Source organism: Anomaloglossus baeobatrachus, chromosome 4, assembly GCF_048569485.1.
Source record: "Anomaloglossus baeobatrachus isolate aAnoBae1 chromosome 4, aAnoBae1.hap1, whole genome shotgun sequence".
Taxonomy (NCBI): Eukaryota; Metazoa; Chordata; class Amphibia; order Anura; family Aromobatidae; genus Anomaloglossus; species Anomaloglossus baeobatrachus.
The window spans coordinates 380,731,170-380,755,806 of record NC_134356.1 but is presented as its reverse complement, the minus strand read 5'-3'; the positions used below and the strand labels follow the sequence as shown (position 1 = coordinate 380,755,806).

General features: G+C 39.9%; 1 protein-coding gene across 4 annotated transcripts in view; it reads left to right on the top strand.

Moving 5' to 3' along the window:
- The window catches only part of CACNA2D1 (calcium voltage-gated channel auxiliary subunit alpha2delta 1), a 1,186,557-nt gene that overhangs the window by 1,099,390 nt on the left and 62,530 nt on the right, over positions 1-24,637 (top strand). For all 4 annotated transcript variants that reach the window (XM_075345217.1, XM_075345220.1, XM_075345219.1 and 1 more), the window contains 5 exons: positions 5,570-5,654; positions 6,661-6,723; positions 10,994-11,097; positions 18,146-18,232; positions 24,101-24,168. In XM_075345217.1, the coding sequence (XP_075201332.1) occupies positions 5,570-5,654; positions 6,661-6,723; positions 10,994-11,097; positions 18,146-18,232; positions 24,101-24,168 (407 nt within the window). The remainder of the gene's footprint in view (positions 1-5,569; positions 5,655-6,660; positions 6,724-10,993; positions 11,098-18,145; positions 18,233-24,100; positions 24,169-24,637) is intronic.

The following is a 24,637-nucleotide window of genomic DNA, read 5'->3' as shown; positions in this document are numbered from 1 at the left end:
GTCATTGATTCCAGCAATGGGCATGTTACTGGTCTGCTTGGTGTAGTTTTAATAAAATTTCCAGGAAATTATCACTAGAAGACTAGTAAACCTGTTGCCATGTAGTCTTCCATATTCATGAACCCTGCCTATGCACAGTATATCCAGAAAGTTGTGAATCATTGGTGTGGGCAGGGTTATACAGAGCTCAGCTTTAGGCCACCTTCACATGTCCGTGAAAATCATGCACGTGTTTCACGGACGTGTCAAAGGTGCGTTTTCCCCTCCGTGTGCTGTGTTTATGGCACTACGTGTGTTCTCCGTGTGTTATCCGTGATAACACACGGAGAACGGGAACTTTCTGCTCACCTGTCCCTGGCATCGCTGTCCGTGGTGCTGATCTTCACTCTCCGGTCCTGCCGACACCCCGCTACTGCTGCTTCCACCACAGTGAAGTGAATATTAAATGAGCATAATGAGCGGCGGTCGGCAGCAAGTGACAGCAGCAGCAGAGACAGGAGGGCTAGAGAAGTTGAGTAAAGATTTGTTTTTTTTCTCTGACACGTGTGTTTCTCCGGCGCGTGTCACATGGGACCGCATCCTTACTACATCCATGTGGTACGGGTGCGGCCCGTGTGGCACCCGTGCTGCCGGAGAAAAATGGACATGCATCCGTGTGGAGCACACAGGCTCACGTTTGCTCCACACAGAGGCACAGGCCAATGGCTGCACGTGTGCCCGTGTCTCCGGTACATGCGGGCACAGACCTAGCACGTACCGGAGACACGTGCGTGTGAAGGGGGCCTTAAGAGAACTAGTAGACCTGCAGAAGATATATCAAAAGGACATCAAACAGGCCAGTAATTGAAACACTTGCTGAAATTAGGGTTTTGGCATCAACATCATGCTGCTTTCAGATTGGATATTAATCCTTTCATGACAGAGGTTGTATCTGTAGATCCTAAATCATGCAATCCCCGCACATGTCTGCTGATTTGACCAGCAGACACCCTCTCCTGTTAATGCCTTAAATCGCGCTGTCAAAATGTAATAGCATGATTTAAATGCCCGCAGTGGGTAACGTGCTCTTACCCACCGCCATCGGAAGCCCCATGATGTGATCACGGGGAGCCAATGGTTGCCATGGTAGCACGGGGTCATGTGATGACTCCTGTAGCTATCATGACTCACCGGCAGAGCGCTCTGCCGGTAACAGAAGATGAGCATTTCTCCTGGTCTGGGCTGTGCAGCTCGGATCAAGAGAAATGTATGAGTGATCAGACTGCTGAACCCTATAGTCCTCTAGAAGGACTAGTAAAAAAAAGGTTTTTAAAATTTAAAAATAAATAAAAACCTAAAAGTTCAAATCACCCCCCATTTGCCCCATTGAAAATTAAAGAGTTAAAAAAAATAAAAAATATACACATATTTGGTATCGCCGCATTCAGAAATGCCCAATCTATCAAAATATAAAATCAATTAACCTGATTGGTTAACGGCGTAGCGACAAAAAAATTCAAACTGCCAAAATTACATTTTTTGGTTGTTGCAAATTTTGCGCAAAATGTAATACCAGTGGATCAAAACATAGAATCTGCACAAAAATAATACCATTAGAAACGTCAGCTTGAAATGCAAAAAAGATAAGCCATCACTGAGCCCTAGATACCAAAAAATGAGAACACTACGGGTTTTTTTCACCCCTTAGGTAAAAGTAAACATATACCTATTTAGTGTTTACGAACTTGTACTGACCTGAGGCATCACACCAACCCATCAATTTTACCATATAGTGAACATGGGGAATAAAATATCTGAAAAACAATCATGCAATCGCACTTTTTTTTTCAATTGTTCCACACTTGGAATTTTTTTGCCATTTTCCAGTACACTATATGGTAAAACTTATAGATTTATTTAAAAGTCCAGCTCGTCCTGCAAAAACAAGCCCTCATTTGACAAGATTGATGGAAAAATAGAAAAGTTAAGGCTCTCGCAAGAAGGGTAGCAAAAAAAAAATGAAAAATCGCCCGGGTGTGAAAGGGTTAAAAACCTGGTGACAGATTCCATTTAAGGATTATTTAAAGGTAATAAAATATAAATGTTTGGAACTCTTTTACCCAAATAATAGATCTCTTGCAACTTATTGTTTGTTAAACAAGGAGGAAATTGGAAATATGTGCAGTAAGTATGCTATCTCTTCTTGTGTGATGCAAGAGTCCAAAGTGACTTCTGTCCTTCCTAATATTACTAGTCAGGATATTGCATAGGTTAAAATGGTGAATTTTATCAAAAATACTAACTATTGTACTGGGAAATTATGTAAACTGTTTATCTTAAAAGTAGTTTTGACATTTTCCTGTTCAGATAAGAACAAAACATATCTGTGTAAGGGCTGGTTCACACTAAGCGACAGCGACAACGAGGTCGCTGTTACGTCACCATTTTCTGTGACGTAACAGCGACCTTGTAAGTCGCTGTTATGATCGCTGCTTAGCTGTCAAACACAGCAGCCGAAGCAGCGATCATAACCGCGAGAGCAGGGAGCCGCGCACACTGCTTAACGCTGGCTCTTTGCTTTCCTAGCTACAGTACACATCGGGTTAATTAACCCGATGTGTACTGCAGCTACATGTGCAGAGAGCAGGGAGCCGCGCACACTGCTTAGCGCTGGCTCCCTGCTCTCCTAGCTACAGTACACATCGGGTTAATTAACCCGATGTGTACTGCAGCTACATGTGCAGAGCCGGAGCCGGCAGCACAGGCAGCGTGAGAGCTGCGGAGGCTGGTAACTAAGGTAAATATTGGGTAACCACCTTGGTTACCCGATGTTTACTCTGGTTACAGCTTACCACAGCTGCCAGATGCCGGCTCCTGCTCCCTGCTCGCTTCATTTCGTCGCTCTCTCGCTGTCACACACAGCGATCTGTGTGTCAAAGCGGGAGAGCGCCTTTGAAGAAAACGAACCAGGGCTGTGTGTAACGAGCAGCGATCTCGCAGCAGGGGCCAGATCGCTGCTCAGTGTCACACACAGCGAGATCGCTAATGAGGTCACTGTTGCGTCACCAAAACCGTGCCGTGGCAGCGATTTCGGTAGCGATCTCGCTATGTGTGAAGCACCCCTAAAGGACAAGCTCACTAAAGGATGGTCATTATATGCAGTTAGCATTTTGTTGGTTAATGATCCAAACGCTGTTATAAATCCTTTAAGTGCCACTGTCAATCACTGACAGCAGCATTCCAGGCAAGTGAGCCATGTCCATCGACCTCACCTATGATATGATCACAGGATGCCAATATATTTCCATGATCTCCAGAGATCTGCCGAAGGCCCTCGTTTATGCCAATTTGGAAACCTATCAAGCTTAGTAACAAGTAAAGCTTCATAGGAGACCGTGGTTAGAATTATACAGTACTGTTGAAAAGTTTTAGGCAGATTTGAAAAGAATGCAGTAAATTAAGAATGCTTTCAAAAGTAATTGTGTTAATAGTTTACTTGTATCAATTTATTGTCACGCATGAACTAGAGGAAGGTCTGGCAGGAACCGAAACACACAAGATCAGGAGTTACACCCCAACAAACAAGGGGTACACTTTAACAACAGTGGGCCCTAGGACTAGTGAGAGGGGAGATGGACACCTCATCCACTTACCTGCTGCTGTACCCTACACTACTAGCCAGTCCCTATAAAGGTTCTTCATCTGTTGCCAAGCAAGAACTTGAAGCCCTGAAAAGACCCTACAATAGTCCCTGGCTAGAGAGTGGGCAGGTGAATGATGCTTGCCCCACCGCTGCACTGAAACAACACACCAGGAAAGGAAGACAGACAGAAACACAACAGACAGCTGCAGTCAGAACCAAGACTGCAGCCACCTCAGCAACTTCAACACAGGGTTTTCAGAAGCTCCTTTCACCACCTGGCCAGAATCCAAATGGCAAAGAGTATAATCGGCACCCTCTGCTGGCAGCAGAGGGTATATAAAGGGAATGGGAGTGGTTCCAAATCAGAAACACCTGAGCTAGTAATTAGGGTAATTGGCTGCTTGCTGGCAAGGAATACTGACATCAACCCTACAACTGCCAAGGGAAAGGAAACACGTGTAATATTGATTGTCAAGAATGGAAAATGACTCTCTAGTCCTGAATCTGTCACTAGTCTCATAAGGCAGAGACAGCCGTGACATGTAGAAAGTGGAAAGTGAATGAACGTAATACAATTACAAACCTAATCAATATTTGGTGTGATCACCCTTTATCTAAACAGCATCAGCTCTTCTATGAACCCTCACACAAAGTCAAGGATTTTGCAGGATTAAAGCCATGTTTATGAGTAACCAATTATAGCAAACAAGTGGTAATGAAAGCATTTTTTACTTTGTAGCATTATTTCCACCACAGCTTAAAACATTTGCACAGTTCTGTATACAACAATACCACAGGTGTATATAATACAAGCAATGAAATTACTGCAGTTTCATATCCCCTTTGGAGACTAAAAAATAGTGAAAAGTAAAAGATAAAAGCTTATGAACATATTAAAAAACAACAAATAAATGGAATCATCACCTTTTTTCTATTTAAAAATAAAAAATATATACATATTTCAACACACAAAAAGTCTAGTCTATGAAAAGGTGGCATTATTAAATCCATAAGGTACCGTAAATAATGTAAGGAAAAAAAGTCATTTTTTTGGTCGCTTTACCTCTAACAAAAGAATAATATAAAATGACCAAAACATTGTTTACGCCTCAAAATGGTATAAATGATTAAAAATCACAACTTGCTGTGCAAAAAAAAGGTAATTTAATAGCCCCATTGACTGAAAAAAAACCTCCCTAAATTATGAGTCCTTGAGACTAGCGACAAAATGTATTATTTTTTTTATAAAGTTTACATTATTGCAGATGCTAATATAAAATCATAGAATGGTAGCGTTGGAAGGGACCTCAATGGCCACTGGGACCAAATCATCCTAGCTATATATTTATCCTGCTTCCGCTTGAAGATTTCCATTGATGGAGAGCTCACCACCCTCGCGTGGTAGTCTGTTCCACTCTCTGACTGCCCCCATTGTCAGAAAGTTTTTCCTAATGTCTAATTGGAATGTCCTTCCTTTTAGTTTCATCCCATTGCTTCTTGTACTTCCTTGTGCTAATGAGAATAGGGTAGTTCCCTCATAGATAGTAAAAAACATATCTTTGGTATCACTACAATCATACTGACCCATTGAATCATTTTGTAGAGTTACTTTTACCACACAATGAAAAAGATAAAAATTATACCCAAAAAAATCAACTGCTGAATTGTTTTTATCACCATTTCATCTCACTTAATTTTTTATTACAATTTTCTAGTATAATACATAGTAAAGTAAATTATTTCATTCCAAATTGCTACTTGTCCCTCAAAAATAGAACATATAACTATGTTGATAGAAAAATTATAAAGTTATGACTCTATAAAGGAGGGTAGGGAAAAATAAAACCACAAAATTGAAAGCTGGCTTTGTTAAAATCACAGCCTTTTTTGCTACAATCTTTTAGACATTCTCAATTATTTGAATTCCATTTTTTTTTTATTTAATAGGCAATAAGGAGTTGATTAACAGAGCTCTACTGGATGCAGGATTTACAAATGAACTGGTACAGACTCACTGGAAAGGAGCATTACCGTAAGATACTCATTTAATATTTATCATATTATCAATTACATGATTGGCATACGTTACAAATGTCTAAATGTTTATTTTATATATAATGTTTTTGTTAATACTTAAAGGGAATCTGTCAGCAGGTTTTTGCTATGTAAGCTGAAGCCAGCATGCTGCTAGAGTTAACACAGAAAATTCAGGGATGCCTGTCATCTCAAGGTTGGAGCTGTTGTTTAATTGCTATGTTTGTTTAAGCAGCAGGACCCTTATCATTGTTCGGACTACAATGTCACCTGCATGGCAATCTGGCATGCCTCCTCTTCTGATTGACACCTCACTGTTAATGTACAATCTCTATTGAGAGCCTGGTGCTAGCGGGATAGCTCTCTCAGCTCTACTAGATGGTCAAATCGAAAAACTCTGTGTCAAAATAGCTGCATCCAGTAATCTAAGTCATTCTTCATTGGATCAGGATCTCCTTGCCTACCTCATGATACTCTCAAATGAAGTAGCAAAAACCTGCTCACAGATTCCCATAAAGAAAGTGCAGTATTTATTATCAGAAATATCATGTTAGTATGGTCTTTGAAACAAGAGATATACTGGTATTATGTTATTAAATCTCATAGTTATATGGGAAAATGGGAACATTGTTCTTGCTGGTAATTTTCTGACTATAGATGTTCTTGTTACAGAACCATATTCTGCCCATATCAAATAATGGGGTTTTATTGATGATCTATATTTTTGTCTTCATTGGCATAAATGCATGAAATATATTTAAGACTATGCAAATTACTTAAAAAATGTTCCCTTTCTCTTTTAAATATATAAAACTGAAAATTTTACATATTTAAGTCATTCCTAATGTCAATGTTTGTTGTCACTGCATGCTGCTTTTCCTGGAGTTTTATTTGTCATATTTAAGATTGTTATAGATTAATTCTCTTTTCTAATCTAAGTAAGAATATTATTGTTGTAACATTTTGCAAAATGTTTAACTTTATATAATATTTACAATTTGCAGGACAGGAATTGTAGCTAGATTTGTAGCCACTGATGGTGGAATTACCAGAGTTTATCCAAAAAGGTAACATAATATAATGACTGAGCAAGTAATCGATACATTATATAGTAATATCACTGATTAAATAATCACTGTAAAAGCAATGTATATAACTTATTAATTTGTTTAGGACAATACTAGTAAAACATATTATCGCCAAAATTAAAGGTGTTGTCCAGTATTTCAATATTGATGAACTTGCCTTATTATAGGTCATCGATATCAGATAGGTAGACAGACAAACCCGGCATCCCTGCTGATCAGATGTTCCGGATGTCAGCCTGACATGCTTGGTTGCATCGTGGAACAGGAAAGATTTGCCATTTCAATAAAGTGGATGTCCAGTATCTGTCCACTGGCAATATGCAGTTTTCTGAGCTGTGCTGTGCAGGTGCCCAAATGATCACATTCTTCTGATGCTAATATTGGAAACACCTGATTGCACCTTCACCAATCTGATATTGATGACCTATCCTAAGGAGAGGCCATCAAAATAAGGCCCCTGACTATGCCTTCAATGACAATTTATATTTTATGTTATTTTTTTTCCCCTTTAAGGGGTTACCATGTCTTAAAAATTAATTGTCTATCTTTACAATTGGCCATCAATATTAAATTGTTGGGAGATCAAAAACTGAAATCACTTAACTTCTTTATATTTGCAATGATTTACAGGCTGTCTATACTTGCCTGAATCATACCTTTCTTAATGATGGTTCAAGGCATCACAGTGTTGACCCACTCACTAGAATTGGACAACAATACATTACCTTGCAACATTACAACACCACTCGGTAGCTGGCAATGAAAGGAGCAAATTTCATCAGTCCAAAAAAAGAAAATAGTAGCACTCAGTACCAACGTACATTGATTATACTTTATTTAGGCAAATACATAAGCTGGCCTTGAGAAAGTGTGTGTTGACACGATAGTTGAGATACTGACAGCCTGGCACAGCCTATGTATTTGCTTCAATATGGCTGCTTTCACATTTTGCTTTTACCTGTGTTCAGTGGTTCTGTGGGAACTTACATCTGAACACCCCTACAAAATGGGTTTGGGACGCATGCGCCGATGGGGCCATTCACTATAATGGAACAGACGGAGTCAGCATATGCTCTGTTTTTCACTGTTTTTGTGCTTATATCCATTCTGCAGGTGGACACCCAGACATAGCAGACTATGTCTGCTCCATTATAGTCAATGGCCACATTGGTGCATGCATCTGAAACCCCGTTTTGTGGGGGTGTTCGGATGGAAACTCTGACGGGACCACTGAATGTAGGTAAAAGCAAAATATGAAAGCGGCTTAAAAGATAAGCACTATATGTTGATACCAAGTGGTCATTACTTTCTCTTTTTGCACTATGAAATATATCTTTCCAGAAGATGAGCTCCACCACCCATTCTAACACATACCTGACTTGGAGATGGATTGTTTTCCTAATGTGGTTTTAGTGCTGTAGAGTTACTAATACCTGGAGCCTGTAGAGTCGGTGAAAGATTTACATTCTACAGCAATTTTCCTCTCCTACATCAGAGTCTCGTGTATCCGTCCGTCAGACAGTGGTCTATAGAAGGATTATTTCTCTTCTACTCTCTCCATGCTATAGGTATTGAGAATACCAAGTCACACCATTTTACTAAACCACATCCCTCTGTTAAGTTACACCTGTGAAGACTTCAAGATTTCTATCTGTTTAATCCCTTCATTATAGAGGAATTTTCCATTTTTGCCCTTAAGGTTTTTTCTCCTTTTTTTCCAAGAGCTTTAACTTTATTATATTTCCTTCAACATATAAAAACACAATTCCACTATGGTTTTTGGGGATTTGTTTTTATAGCTTTCATTTAGCTGTAAAAATAATGTCAATATGTTTCTTATTAGGAATGTAGTTATGGTGACACCAAATGTATAACACTTTTTTTTATATTTTAAAGAGGACTTTTCACCTATTTTTTCTTGTTGAACTGGACACAATATAATAGGACTGACAGAGCAGAATTAAATATTGTTTTTTGCAGACTGCTCTTGTGTGAGATATAATGACAGCCTAATCCCACAGCAGAGTGAGTACAAGTTGCTTGAGCACAGCAGACGTAAGTGTGGTTAAATCACACACTGAGAAACCTGCTTCAATCTATTGTGATATCAAGTTCTTTCATATGAGTTTTGCTACCTGCCTATGATTGGTCAGCATTAGAGATGAGCGAACCACTGAAAGTTTGGTTCGGCGGGTTTATCCAGACATTGAATAAAGTTTAGTTTGAGACCAAGACTTGATCTGAACCCCAATAGAAGTCACTAATTTAGCAGTTTGGATCCCTGCCTTCAAGTAGCTAGCTGTAAATATATCACTTTAGAGGTCGGGTGGGGGGTATTTCATTTTTTTTGTTTGGGGCACATTACATTTGATTATGTTGTTGTTACCCCCAGTGTGAGCCATTCAAACACTGTTAGCAGCTTGTGATTTGTATAGTAAAGCACCCAAACTCCGAACTCAAACTCATTTTTTTTTTAAGAAGACACATGGTGTGTCCAGTTTTACATGAAAAAGTTTGTGAAAGGTCCTCTTTAACTCTTGCCCGATCTTTGAGGTATCTGTATGTTCAAGGCCGTATCTGTCCCTTTAATGAGGGCTCACCCAATGATCCTGCATTTTTGCCCATATATGTCGACTGATCTGATCAACTGACTTGGGCAGCTAACAGCCGCAGGTGGATTGGAGATGCACCCACGTCTGTTAAACTGTTAACCCTGCTACCATCACGGGACATCTGTTAGTTGTCAGCTGATGACTCCTGTCACTCTCATGATGAGGTTCCTGTGAATGTTGCATGAGCGTCGACATTCACAGATCAGCATTTCTGCTGTTCAGAGGAATGCTGCAGCATCGCTCTGAACAGCAGAAGCGATTAGATAGTACAGGCTTCAAGTACGAGAAAAAAATGAAAACCACAGAATTCAATTTTTTTCGGTCACCACAACATTGCAATAAAATGCAATAACAGGCAAAACATCACAACCACCTAAAAATGATACAATTAAAAATGTCAGCTCAAGACAAAAATAAGCCATAACACAGATCCCCCCAAAATGAGAGTGCTACAGGTCTCAGAAAATGGCAACAAAAGGGCACTTTTGTTTTTTGACAAATTTCAGAATTTTTTTCAAATCTTAGATAAAAATTAAACTACATGTTTGGTATATAAGTACTCGATCTGACTTGGGGAATGATAATGTCAGGTCAGATTTACTATATAGTGAACATTGTAAATAAAAAAAAACCAATAATCTTGCAGTTGCACTTTTTTTTGCAATTTCACCACCCTTGGATTTTTTTTTCACATTTTTCATTACAATATGTGGCAGATTGGATGGTGTCATTTAAAGGTACAACTCGTTCCACAAAAAAACAAACCCTTATATGGCTATATTGACTAAATAATAAAATAATTATGGCTTTTGTAAGAAAGGGAGGAAAAATGAAAATTTAAAATGGAAAATTACTCAGTGGTTAATAGCTAAAAAAAAAAATACAAAACTCAACATTTTGAAAAAAATATTAGTTTGTGTTGCCATTTTCTGAGTCACATACCTTTTTTTTTTTTTCCTTTGAAGGACCTCTGTGATGCCTTGTTTTTTTGAACACCAAACTAATGCTTTTATCAATATAATTTATAGTACATTGACCTATTTAATAGCTTTTATACTCTTGGGGGGCGGTAAGTGAAGCATCCAATATACAGCTGTTCTGGCATTTCAATTTTTATTCTATTTAATGTTAAATGTTCAGTTTAAGTGTTTTTATTTATTTAATAAATTAGACTTTTCAGACACTAGGAAATGATAGTGCCATGTGGTTAGGCCATTTAATTACTGCTTAGATTCACAGCGACATATAAATGGTTAACAGCAGTGTTCAGGGTTCAGTCTAGTTTCTGCTGTTAGTAGTAGGTGTGTCAGCACATGGTCCGGCGTTTCCCCAGTAGGGAGTGGGCTTATCTCCTGAAGTGTCTCCATACATCTGCACCTGGCATCGGAGAACCAGTAAATCTTATGTTGGTTAGGAGTAAAGGATCATACCAGAAAATATTTCTTCTGTATACTTTTATCATTTATTTTAGTGTTCCTTTAGTAGTTTAAGTAGAATCTAATAATTCAAACATTATAATTTGTCAATGAATTAATATAACTATATAGTGAGACAAAAGATTTTGTATTACTTTATGCAACTTTAATTATCATGGCTATTTGTAATATCTATTATTTGTAATATATTTACTTTTATAGCGCTGGCGAGTACTGGCTTGAAGATCCTGAAACATATGAGGATAGCTACTACAAACGCAGCTTGGACAATGACAATTATGTGTTTACTGCTCCATATTTCAACAGTAAGACATAATCTTGTGGAAATAGAAATGTGTATTTTTTTTGTTATTAAAAATTGACACTCTAAACACAGACGCAGATTAATCATTTGCATTTTTCAGTGAATTTTCATTTTTATTTTGTGGCATTCAATTTGTCTTATGGTATTTGCTTAAGTGTTTTGCACTAAATTCTTCAAAATGGTGCACTGGGGCTCATAAACTTTGCACAAAATTCAGAAACGCTCTTTTTTCTTGTCTTTTTCCTGTTTTTGCACTTTTTAGAATGAAAAGTCACATGATCATTTAAAATGTTGCATGACCATTTTCATTTGATGAATTTTGCCCAAAATTACAGATGTTTTTTTTTCTTGCAGTTTACCATTTTGTGCCCTTGTAGAGTAAAAAGTTGCATTATCCTTTAAAATGTTACATATTCATCTTTCACTACTAAAAAATAAAAGTAAACAGATTTTGCACTCCACTTTGGTAGTGAAGCAGACTTAAGCGAACATTTTGTTAGATTTGGGAATAATCATATCATAAATTTGTCTAAGGCCATGTGTGCATACTGTGGATTTACCCGCGGAATTGCCACGGATTTCGCTGCAGAAATGCAAAAGAAAATGTTTAGAACATTTCTGCAGTCCTTCTCCAGGAAAATCTATGGGGATTATAAAAAGTTGTGCACACACTGTGTTTTTTTGTCTCTGCGGATTTACCCGCGGAATTTCCACTGCAGAATTAATGTGCATGTCACTTCTTTTTTGCAGGCCCCTGCGGTTTTGCCATTAATTATTGGTAAAAAAACGCAGGGACCAACCTGCGGCAAAACCGCAGAAATTCCGCACCAAATCCGCACCAAAGCGCGACGAAACCGCATGCGTTTTTGGTGCGGGATTCTTTCACAGGGTCTGTTTTTTTCCTTAAGAAAAAGTCAGTTTCTAGTGCACACATAGCCAAAAACGTCTCGACAAGAAAAAAACGCTCACATTCTTGAACAAAATAAACCCACAGATTAAATTAAGTAAAGTTAGCTTAAAAAAACTTCAAAAATTATATATTATTTAATCATTATTAGAACCCTTTTTACTCCAAAGAGCATAAAGTTAGTGATGAATCAGTGCCATACTGCCTAATAATACAGCTTAAGCCTGCTTTACACGAGTCGATCTATCATGCGATAGCACGAGCGATCGTACCCGCCCCCGTCGTTTTTGCGTCACGGGCAAATCGCTGCCCGTGGCGTACAAATTCGTTTAACCCCCGTCACACGCACTTGACTTCTGGACGACCTCGCTGTGGGCGACGAACGTCCACTTCCTGAAGTGGGAGGGACGTTCGGCGTCACAGCGACGTTACACGGCAGTCGGCCAATAGAAGCGGAGGGGCGGAGATGAGTGGGATGTAAACATCCCGCCCACCTCCTTCCTTCCATTAAGCCGGCGGGTGCCGTGGGATGCAGGTACGCTGTGTTCATCGTTCCCGTGGCGTCACACGGAGCAACGTGTGATGCCACAGAAATGATGAACAACCTGCACCCATGAAAATAAACGAGATTCTGAAAGTTAACGAGTACACGTCTCATGATTTGTGAGCGATACTGCATCGCTCAGAGGTGTCACACGAGACGACGTCGTGCGCTATGCCAGATGTGCGTCACGAAAACCGTGACCCTGGCGACGTATCGCACAATATATCGTCTCATGTAAAGCCCGCATTAGGCTTTAAGGAACAATAATACTATATGAATGGGACACATGTATCTTACTGCAGGGTTGAAAAAATCATGCGAAATATTTAGAAGCATGAATGTAAGAACAAAAAACTTATAACTTAAAATTAAACAGTTGAATAGTATATTTAGAATCCTGATGTTGAAGAGAACCTATCAGCAGGATTTAGCCCTATATGTTCGTATCCACTTGCATTTTGCATGGATGAGTGCAATCCGATAAAACATTGGACTGCACTCGCATTAGTGCAAAACTATGGGTCAGTAGCCATCTGAGATTGATTTCTCAAGCCATATCGACCTGAGATATGAATCACAGCACAGCATTTGGCAGCGATTCTCAGCTCACACAGCCCCATACAAGTCTATGGGAGCATGTAAAACATCGCACTGCACTCGCATGTCATCCAAGTGCAGTGCGATATACGCAGAGATAGGCCACGGAGGAGATTGGGGAAAGTGCTCTCTCGATCTTCTCCGCAGCTGTGATATGATCGCAAGATTGCATCACAGTCGCATGACCCTTAGGGTGACGCTCGCAGCAGAAGGTCATTAGCATATCACTTCTGATGCTCTCGCATTGGAAGCTATGCACAAGTGGAACCATACTCTATAAAGTAGGTACATAACCATAATGGCAGTGTGATGCTGATTAAATGAATACCTGCAGTGAAGGAATCCGATCTTTGATAGCTAAATAATCATCTTCCAAAATTTTCATGATGATGTTATCCATGCATCAGGGTAGGACTTGGAGGTAGGGTCTTCTTCTCCGCCTCTTCACCTGCCTCCTCTTTCTTCTATAGATTTGCTGATTCTTCAGTAACCTGCCTCCTTTTGGAAAATCTGATGCCATGATTGCGATGGAAAACGCGTGCGCAGTTTGATTCTGTGGGTGGCCTGTAGCTCTGCAAGAAAATAGCACTGATGAAGTGCATGAGCAGACCAAGATTTCAGCTCAATGACCTCTTCATTAAGCCGCAATCTAAATCTGTGCATTCACTGCATCTGGCGCCAATTCTTGGAGAACTGTCTGTGTGCACTGTGATTCTGTAAACTGTCCTCAATAAAGTGGCTTATACGCATAATGAGATTTCATCTTAAAGAAGAGGTCATTGAGCTGAATTTTGGTCTGTTCATGTGCAGCATTTGGCATTATTTTATTGAAGATCTGCAAACTGCCCATATAATCACACTGCGCATGTGATGCCCACCCTGGCAGTGGCTGCATGGCATTTCAAATCAGAGTCAGCTCACTGAATACTCAGTTACCTGTAGAGGAACACAGGAGAAGAAGAAGCAGAAGACCCTACCTAAGGTCCCGCCCTGATGCACGGATTATGTTATCCGGAAAATGTTAAAAAAAGATTATTCAGCAATCAAAGATCAGATTCCTTCATTGCAGGTATCAGTTTATTCAGCATCACAGTGCGATTGTGCCATATATTAACTTTGTCGTGCTATATCCTGCTAACAGGTTCTCTTTAAAGCTGTATGCCATGATGAGTTTTTGGTGATATTTTTACACTGCATTTTTTGGCTGCGTCTTACAAGTTTTCGCAAAGTGAATGGCACTTACAGAAATCTCATGCCGACAGTGCTTTTATACTCAGTGTAAACAGACTTGAGGTCTGTGTTTCAAATCTGCAACATGTCAATTTTCATTGCTGGTATGTGAAGTTTTTAATGCAGATTTTTCTTATAGAATTACATTAGATGCAGTAAAAATGCAGGTAAAAAAACACAAATGTGTTTTTAGTACATTTCCACTGCGGAAACTCAAGAAAAACACATGTAATCTGCAATAAGTATATAATCACTAAAGTTTTCTCAAAGCTAAATAGCAGGAAGTATCAAAAACAAATCAGCTTTGTTTAAAACATGATAATCTCAACAAGAGTCAAAAGTCAAAACCGCAATAAAAATGCATGAAAAAAGTACACAAAACACGTTAAAAAATACAAGTAACCAAATTTCATAACAGATGCAGAAATAGTGCAAAAATTGTGCAATATTAAAGACTCCCCAAAAGTTAGGAACGTAGCCTTATGTTTCTATAGAGGCATACTAATAGTTCCATCAGCATCTCTTTGACCTTTTTTAACTGTTAATATGGACATACAGGTTATAGAATGCTAAGAAAAGTCATACCTGTCTGTCTCATATCAGATACTTTGTTGTATAAAAATCATCTTTTATCACTTTATACAAATGAGCTCTTCCAGGCTATGGGGCGGACGCTGTGTGGATGATAACTCCGCCTCCAGAGATTATTTTAAATGGGGTTACCAGTGTGAGACAAGTAACTGACACAGAGCAGGAGAAATTAAATTTGACTTCTTGCAAACACATTTTTTTGAAGCTCGTTGAGCTCTGCTTCATTGCAACAATATTCCAATATTATCTGCCTGTGAGATGGAAGATTAACCTGAGAGAAATCTGCAGAGGTGTCAGTTATAATCACACACAGCTCTGCAGTGAGATCAGAGAGCGGCCATCACATATTACACTGGTACCACTGCTTTTATTTAAAATAAGCTGCGGGGGCAGAGTTCTTTTTCAGGCAGCATCCTATCCATAGCCTGGAAGAGCTCATTTACTTAAAATGATAAAGATGATATTTAAAAAACAAGGCTTCTGATAAGAGGCATACAGGTATGACATTTTTCAGCATTCAATAACCTGTATACCGATAGTAACAGTTTAAAAATTAACTTGTTTGCGCCTGAGATACGGAATTTAGAACATAATTTTGTATTGACATATGGAGTATAAACGTTTTCTTGGTTACAAAGAAGAAAGGAGATGTAACAGAGAGACTGTCCCTCTCTAGTATTTAATTTCATTTTTACAGCCCTCACTTGTCCCCTCTTAAAAACAATAGCTTTTCTTAACTAGTAAATAGTTGCCCAACAGTAAGCACATTTCTGCACATGGCACTATTTGCACCCTCAGGGGTACAAATCATTTGGGTAGGCATTACTGAAAATAAACTCTTATGGCACTGCTTTGATATAGCAGCATTATAACAACGATGCACTGTTAATAAAAGCTCAGTGACAGGAGGCTGATCCAACAGGCCCCTGACCTCTGCAGCCAATCAGCTGACACATAATCATGTCCAAATCCAGCATATGGCATCTGAGTTGTCTGCACTGGACAATCTCTTTAACAAGAGTATAAATCTCACGGGACTGGGGAAATGTTGAATGATTTGTCGAATATTGTGATAGAAGTGGGTATAATATTTAGCATGGGAATATAATTTTATTATCTCTTGGCATTAAACAGAACCTGTTAGCATGATTTTTTTTAATGCAAAATAAAGACATTGCTTTAATGACACTGTAAATTGCTTTTTACATTGATACCTTTGATTGATCAAATCCACTTTTTAATTACCCTTTGCGGTTTTATGCAAATTAGATTTTGGTGCACAGGGGCGTCACCATATACTTGGTCTTCTCCTCATGGTCTTTGTCAGGTAACTGCTTTTTCAGTGACCTGCCTCCTATGTTTGATATCCCACATTGGCGCTATTATAGTGTGGGCACATATTGAATTCCTGACTGATCTTCAATAAAATGGTGTCATCATTACCAAGAGAATGTGTTGTTCACAGCAATGATGACACCATTATGGCACTGACCACAGCAATGATGGTACTGGCAGGAGATTTTAATTAGAGGAGGCAAGTCACTGAAAAAAACAGTAACATGATATAGTCCATAGCCAGGCAGAGGACTCACAGACAGGGAGGAGAAGACCCAATGTACAGTCCAGCCTACTTGCACCAAAAGAAGAATGACAAAGCAAGTTTATTTACCCAAGGCACCAATTTAATCAGTATTACAGCGCTATTACAGCCATATCTTTACTTGATATTAAAAAATCATGCTAAGAGCTTTTCTTTAAAGAATTTTGTCATCTTTGATTTCATGGCTGAGATGGGAATAGCTGCTTGTAGATCCCAGCCACCAGGATGGGGTTATGAAAACAGCCAAGCACAACTGTACTACTCTTTGTTAGGCCTCATCTACACATCCATGTTTTCACATATGTTTTCTATTTTTTTTTTCCCACAGATAGAAAATATAGATCATTATCTATGGGGCTGTCCACATCATTTTCTTTCACAGACGATGTGTCAGTGTGAAACTTACAGAAATATATCCATTTTTTTGTCTTCCTTTACTATGCTGTTTCTGTGACTTCTATTCATTTCTCTGCACACAAACAAAGCAAAATGGAAAGCAAACATTTAATTCAATTCCATTGCACTTGCTGGTCGTTTAAATAGTGTTTCAATGCAACTTCTATTGGTTTTTATTGAGATGAAAGCTTAATGAGTTAAAAAGCATGATCTAGTTTTATAGCAAGAAAGTACCGTATTTTCGCTTTATAAAAGATGCACTGGGTTATAAGGCGCACCCCAAATTTAGAGCTAAAAAAGGTTAAAAAAAAAAGCTAAGGTCTGTTTTATAATCCTGTGGTGTCTTACGGGAGGGGGGCAGCAGTCGTGGTGGAGCGGGGTCACAGGAGGCAGCGGCAGTGGTGGAGCAAGTCAGTGCTGCGGGCAATACAGAGGGGGGCTCAGATGCTCACCGTGGAGCTGTGCTGTGGCAGTGGGCACTGCTGTGTACTGGGGTGGCCAACACTCCTGTGTAGTGGGGCGACTAGTGCTGCTGTATGCTGGTGCTCACTGCGGGCAGAGAGGCACTGACCATTCTGAAGATGTCGGTGGTGCAGGCTTCAAAGAAATAGTGGCCGGAGTCGGCGCTTGCGCAGATGAGAGCTTGAGCTGAGAGCTTCATCTGTGCATACGCTGACAATGGGTGCCATTATTTGAAGAAGTTACCACTGACATCTTCAAAATGGCCAGTGCCTCTCTGCCCACAGTGAGCACCAGGAGAAGCTCCAGATGCCACACAGTGTCGCTGCCTGCCGGCTGCAAAGAGCCTCGCTGCCCACCCGCCGCACAGAGCCTTGCTGCCCGCCCACCGCACAGAGCCTAGTTGGCCACCCGCCGCACAGAGCCTCACTGCCCACCCACCGCACAGAGTAGTGCTGCAGAGAGCAGCACAGCACACAACATTGCCCTGCCTCCTGTGACCCCTCTCCACCCCCCACCCCACATATCCCCGGTAAGCTACATTCGGATTTTAAGATGCACCCCTCATTTTCCTCCCAAATTTTTGGGAGGAAAAGTGCCTCTTACAATCTGAAAAATACGGTGTTTCTTACTTTTGATTTTCATTTACACATTATATGACATTCAATACCAACTGGACATTACTGTAATTTAAATCTAAGTATTTGTCACCTATTTTTTCCTAGGATCTGGTCTTGCTACTTATGAAAATGGAATAATGGTGAGCAAGGCAGTGGAAATAACCATTGATGGTAAACTGCTTAAGCCTGCTGGTAAGTAGTACCATATGTGGTTTTATTACATCTAAAATGCTAACACAAATACATGTTACAATGTTGTTTGGTGCTAACAAAATAAACTTTGCTTGAAGAACTGGGATACAATTGTGTCTAATCTGTTATCAAAGGAACAATTGAATATTCAGCTTTTTTTTTCTTTTTTAAGGGGAAGTTATCACTAGAAAATTTTCTTTTGTTTAAGATTTTTGTTTTACAAACTCTTGACAACTTTTTTTCATATCACAATCTATTCTCGAAAGCAATATTTTGAACCTTGCAATTTTCATACTGGCCACTAGAGCATTTTTAGCCTCAACATCCTGTCTTTTTCAGAAACAGTTTTCAGCAAGGCTCCTCATCTTCAGAGTTTGGCTAGGGTCAGACGACTATACGTTTCCTCGTCAGAAAATCGTATCAATTATGCTAATCACTCTCTGATCACACTTTGAATTAGAGTATGATCAAAAAGTGATCCGATCTTCTCAGATGTGGACCAGATGGAAAAACAAAGTCTCTATCTTCTCTATTCTGTCAGTTCTTAAAAATTAGACCTTTACCTGGATAACATCTGGGTGCAGTCCAATTTTTTGCACGGAATCATAGACTTACTTGGCCAAGTTCGATCTGCTTTACGCAGGCAACTCGGACATGTAGCGATGTTTTTTCATGGATAGACTTGGTTTGAGGAAAAAATTGGGTTTGTGCATGACCCCATAGAATAATACTGGTCTGAGTGCAATCTGATGTTTTGCTGGATCACACTCGGACTGCAAATATGGTTGTCTGCCCCTAGCTTAGTAATACAATGACAGGTACCACCTCTACACACAGCTGGTAACAAGGGATCCACCATTCTAACAATAGGCGATGTCACACCTTTGTTTGCTCCAATTGCTTTACAATGTTCTCTGCACACTCTCAAAGATCTCTCAAAGATACAGTCATAAGCAGTCCATTGTGGCTAATGTCGCGTGACGAGTACAATGGAAGTCAATGATTGGGCAGTTAGGCTCTCCATCCACATACTGTCAGACATAAACAGAGCATTTCCAATGGAGGGAGGGTGAGAATTTTATACTTTTTTATTTTTTACACACCGCTTCCAAAAACATTTTTACTGCTAGTGAGAGCCATTCAGAGACTGCAAGCGGCTCTCACTGGTCCGAGCACAGACTGTGTCACTTACTTTGCCGCTTAGTGTAGTTTTGATCAAATCACTGTTTAATCAGCAGTAGATTATCATTAGAGGACTAATAGTAGTCCAGCATATTTATGAGCTCTCTATAACTGCTAGATCTGCAGCAAAATTGATTTTTATCAAAATAACAGCAAACAGCTCAGTAAGTAACACATCGCTGGAATCAGGGTCTCTGTCTCTACTTTCTGCCACTCTCACATGAGCCAAGCAAGGAGCCTCATGGTTAAACCTTATGGTCTCAGTAGGGTCATGCTGGTAAGGGTACAGTTTAACCCACCAGGATGTCCCAGAGACTGCACACTCCAAAGTACTAATATACAAAAACGAAGGAGGGAGTAAATACGTGCAATTAATAGATAGATAAATAGTTACACTCTCACATGAGGTAGCAAAAATCTTGTGACAGATTCTCTTTAATTGGTAAAACCACATCGATTGGATCTTGTCTCTTTATTATGCAATGTATAGCCAAATACAATAAATTGCTGTTTTATAATAAAATTATGATAACCTAAGCTATAAGGCTGGAATCACGCAATCGTTTGAAAAATCGGTCCCATTCTCTCCCATAAGAGTCGGACGAATAGAATCCATGGGGTAGTCCATGTGTCATGTGAGTGCTGTGCGAGTAGGTGCTCTTTTCCCCTCAAGTGTCATTTGTGCGCTCAGTGTGCTGTCTGTGTGCAATCTGTTTCTTTTTCAGCAGCTATTATTCATTTATAATGATGAGCAAGTTTCGAAATACTCGGACTCGCGATACTCGTAACTAGTATTGTCTAATACTCGCTATGCATTCCGAATAGTGTATAATGCAAATCAATGGGGAATACTTGCAATTTTAACGAGTAACCCGAATGCCATACAATTTTATACTCCCACGAACAGTACGGCATTCGGGTTATTCATTACATTGCGAGTTGTTCCCCATTGACTTGCACACACTATTTGGAATGCACACGTGAGTATTAGACAGTACTCATTATGAGTATTGCAAATCCGAGTATTTCAAAACTCGCTCATCATTATTCATTTACAATCATTTACAGGACCATTTATAGTGTTCTGGGCTACATAATAGTAATTGTATCCATAAAAACGGACTTCTTTAGGATGGTCCATGTGTTGTCCGTGTGGCGTCCATTTTTTTTCTCACATCCATTGACTTGTATTGGCAAGTCTCACACAATTTCGACAACAAATCATAGCATGTTGCGACTTTTCTCTCATCTAGAACCTGGTGAGAAAAAAGCTGACCATCTGCTCTCCCTCATTGACTAACATTGGTCCCAGTGCAATGCGTGATTTTCTCACATTGCACTCGCGTGAGTCATACACTCATGTGAGCGTACCCTAATATAGACAATGTCTACAGTTAGGTCCAGAAATAATTGAACAGTTATGCAATTTTTGGCGTTTTAGCTGTTTACCAAAACATATTCAAGATGTATTTAGGTATACATATAAGCAATATGAGCTTAAAGAACCTGGCGCAGAATCCTGTTGTGTCCTTTTTTAACTCCTTTATGACCCATGACATACTGGGCACGTCATGGTGACATGGTGCTTAACGACCCATGACGTACCCAGTACGTCATGGCGAAATCGTGGCCCCGGAGCCCCATTGAGTGTGATCGGTTCACACAAACCTTAGATTCGGGGAGGAGGGGACCTCTGCCTGACCTCAGGAGGGGTGGTGTCTACCACCTGGACCTACAGAGGCTGTGATTGTCTGATGAACGCCGCTCAGCCAATCACAGCCACTGTAATGTTTCAGCCATTGAAAATGTCTGAAACATTGAAATCCAGCCATGATCAGTGCAGCTATAGCACTGATTATTGGCTGGAGCTGGGTGATCACCCGCCCTCAGCTCTGATTGGAGAGACCAGCCTTGTGACCAATCTCTCCAATCACCATGGATCTGGGGCTGGAGACCGCTCCCCTCAGCATCACTCCGTCCATGGAAGGCAGCTGAGGAGAGCGATCCCTGCAAGTGTCCTGGTAAGCCTCTACCCCCCCCAATCGGCCGCCCTGCCCCCGATACCCTGGAACCGCCGCCGATCCACCACCGATCTCCTCTATCTGCTGCAGCCCCCTCCATCTGACACCACTCTCCCCCATCAGCCACTCTCCCCCTCCTTGAGCTGCTGCCCATTCTCTCCCATCCTCTTCTGCTGCCCCCTCCACCATCTCCCACCCTCTGCGATCTGGTGCCCGCTCTCCACCAGCTCACCTTCCCGATCTGCTGCTCTCTCTCCACCACCTCTTACCCTGATCTGCTGCCCGCCCTCTTCCATCCTCCACCGCTCCTCCATCCACCGCGCCCTCTCCCATTCTCCGCCGTGCATTCTCCCATCCTTCGCCGCTCTCTCCCATCTTCCGCCACCCTCTCCCGTCGTCCACCATGCACTCTCCCATCCTCCATTGCCCTCTCCCATCCTCCGCCGTGCACTCTTCCATCCTCCATCCAGCTTTTTTTCCATCCCACCTAGTTCCCCCCCCCCCCTTTTTGCAGCACATCCGTGCATGCGTTCTGATTTTTTTTTTTATGTAAACTAAGTAAGAAGTACAAATAAACTTAGTTTAAGGGCAGTAAAATTATACTGTAGTAATCGTCAACTACAGTATTTTTTACTGAATATTGCAAGGGTCAGCTCAGTGCCACACATAAAAGCGATGCACGAGTCTCACATCGCATCATCCGGCATGGTCGCTCTCTCCCAGACAGGAGTGTGTGGCTGTGCTGGATGATGCGATGCGAGATTCGTGCATCGCTCTTACGTGTGGCACTTGCCTTAGTGTCAGTTGCAGGCGCATTTTTTATTTTTTTTTACTGACAGCCATATTTTTTATTGCGACAAACTAATTTTTTTGTATGGGGGGTCTAGTTTCCAAAATTGACTCTCATGTGGGGGAGCTCCATTGTTTAGGCACTTCAGGGGGGTCTCCAAACGGAACATGGCGTCCGTTCATAATTCCAACCAATTTTGCTGTGAAATGGTGCTCCTTTTCTGAGCCCCACCATGCGCCAAAACAATTGATTTCCACCACATATTAGGTATCTGTGTACTCAAGAGAAATTGCAAAATACATTTTATGGTGCATTTTTTCCTGATAACCTTGTGAAAAAAACTACTTGGTTGAAATTTCGTGGTAAAAAAAACAAACTATTTTCACGGCTGAACATTATAAACTTTTGTGAAGCCTCCAGGGGTTCAAAGTGCGCACTAAATATCTAGATAAATTCCATGAGGGGTCTAGTTTCCAAAATGGGGTCACTTGTGGGGGAGCTCCATTGTTTAGGCACCTCAGGGGGTCTCCAAACGCAACATCGCATCCGCTAATGATTCGAGACAATTTTGCTTTAAAAAAATCAAATGATGCTCCTTCCCTTCCGAGCCTTCCTGTGCGCCCAAACAATTGATTTCCACCACATATGAGATATCTGTGTACTCAGGAGAAATTGTACAATTAATTTTATGGTGCATTTTTTCCTGATACCCTTGTGAAAATTCTAAATGTTATGGCTAAATTACCATTTTGGTGTAAAAAAGTAAAATTTTCATTTTTTCCTTCTACATTGCTTTGGTTGCTGTGAAGCTCGTAAAGGGCTAATAAACTTCTTGGATGTGGTTTGAGCAGAATGGGGGGTGCAGATTTTAGAATGGGGTCACTTTTGGGTATTTTCTGTCTCCTAGGTTTCTCAAATCACTCCAAATGTGATGTGGTACCCAAAAATATTTTTTTATAAATTTTGTTGGAAAAATGAGAAATCGCTGATGAATTTTGAACCCTTCTAACTTCCTAACGAAAAAAAAAAATTGTTTCGAAAATTGCGCTGGTGTAAAGTAGACATGTGGTAAATGTTATTTAGTAACAATTTTGTGTGACATATCTCACAGATTTATGGGCATAAAATTTCAAATTTTGAAAATTGCGAAATTTGTCACGAAATTTTGTCACAAAATTTGTCACGAAAAAACAATGTCAGAATCGCCAGGATCCATTGAAGCATTCTAGAGTTATAACCTCATAAAGTGACACTGGTCAAAATTGCAAAAAATGGCCGGGTCTTTAAGGTGAAAACAGGCTGGGGGCTGAAGGGGTTAAGGAATTTGTGTGTGTGAGACAGAGAAAACATACAGGGAATGGGATTGATGTGAAAAGTGACAATTGGTGTACTGAGCTGTTAAATATTTTACACTACAGGTCTAGTAGCAAAACATATGTATCTGCAAGAATATAAAATGCTGAATCTTTTCTATTAGTGCAAAAAATATTATTTTTATTATGCAACATTATTTATTTACTATTCTTGTAAACACATTAGCAATTCATTCAGACATTGAAAAAATAGACAGTTTATCTTGGCGAATATTTATGACCATGCTTTTTGAGCTCCTGAGAATGTGGCCTATTAGTATGTGTCCAACCACAGCTATTTGTTGGACACATCTTCACGCTAGAATCCTACTGGGTGGGTTACAGTTAATAATTCACTTTCACAGACAGAAAAAGATGCATAAACCTATTATACATTTTATTTATTAAGTAAAGAGTCCATTACAAAAATGCAGTCTTTATTACTTTCCCGGAATAATTATGTGGTAGGTCGTCGCTCTTAAAATATATTCACTAAACATTAAGAATTTTCTGTCTTTTTTAGTTGCTGGAGTAAAGATAGATTTTCAAAGTTGGCTGACCAATTTTACAACAGCTACTGCTAAAGAGCCGGTAAGATTTGTCTGTATGTGGTTTACTGTATGTGATAAACTGGTATCAAAAACTTTCCTTTCCTACTAAACCTGATCTTTACACATAGAGTTGAGCGACTACCTAACTATTTGTACTCGTTATACTCATAGCGAATACTGTCTAATACTCGCGTATTCATTCCGAATAGCATGTGCAATGCAAGTCCATGTCGAAAAACTTGCAATGTAACGAGTAACCTGAATGCCGTACTATTTGAGCGAGTAGTGCGGAATTTGGCTTACTCGTTACATTGTGAGTATTCCCCATTGACTTGCATTGCACTCGCTATTCAGAACAAATATGCGAGTATTGGACAGTATTTGTTATGAGTATAGCAAGTATGAATAGTTAGGTACTCGGTCAACTCTAATAATATTAAATAATACAAAGGTAATATAAGTTAAAGAGAACATGTCAGATCACAATTGTCCCCAACTGCTACTATAGT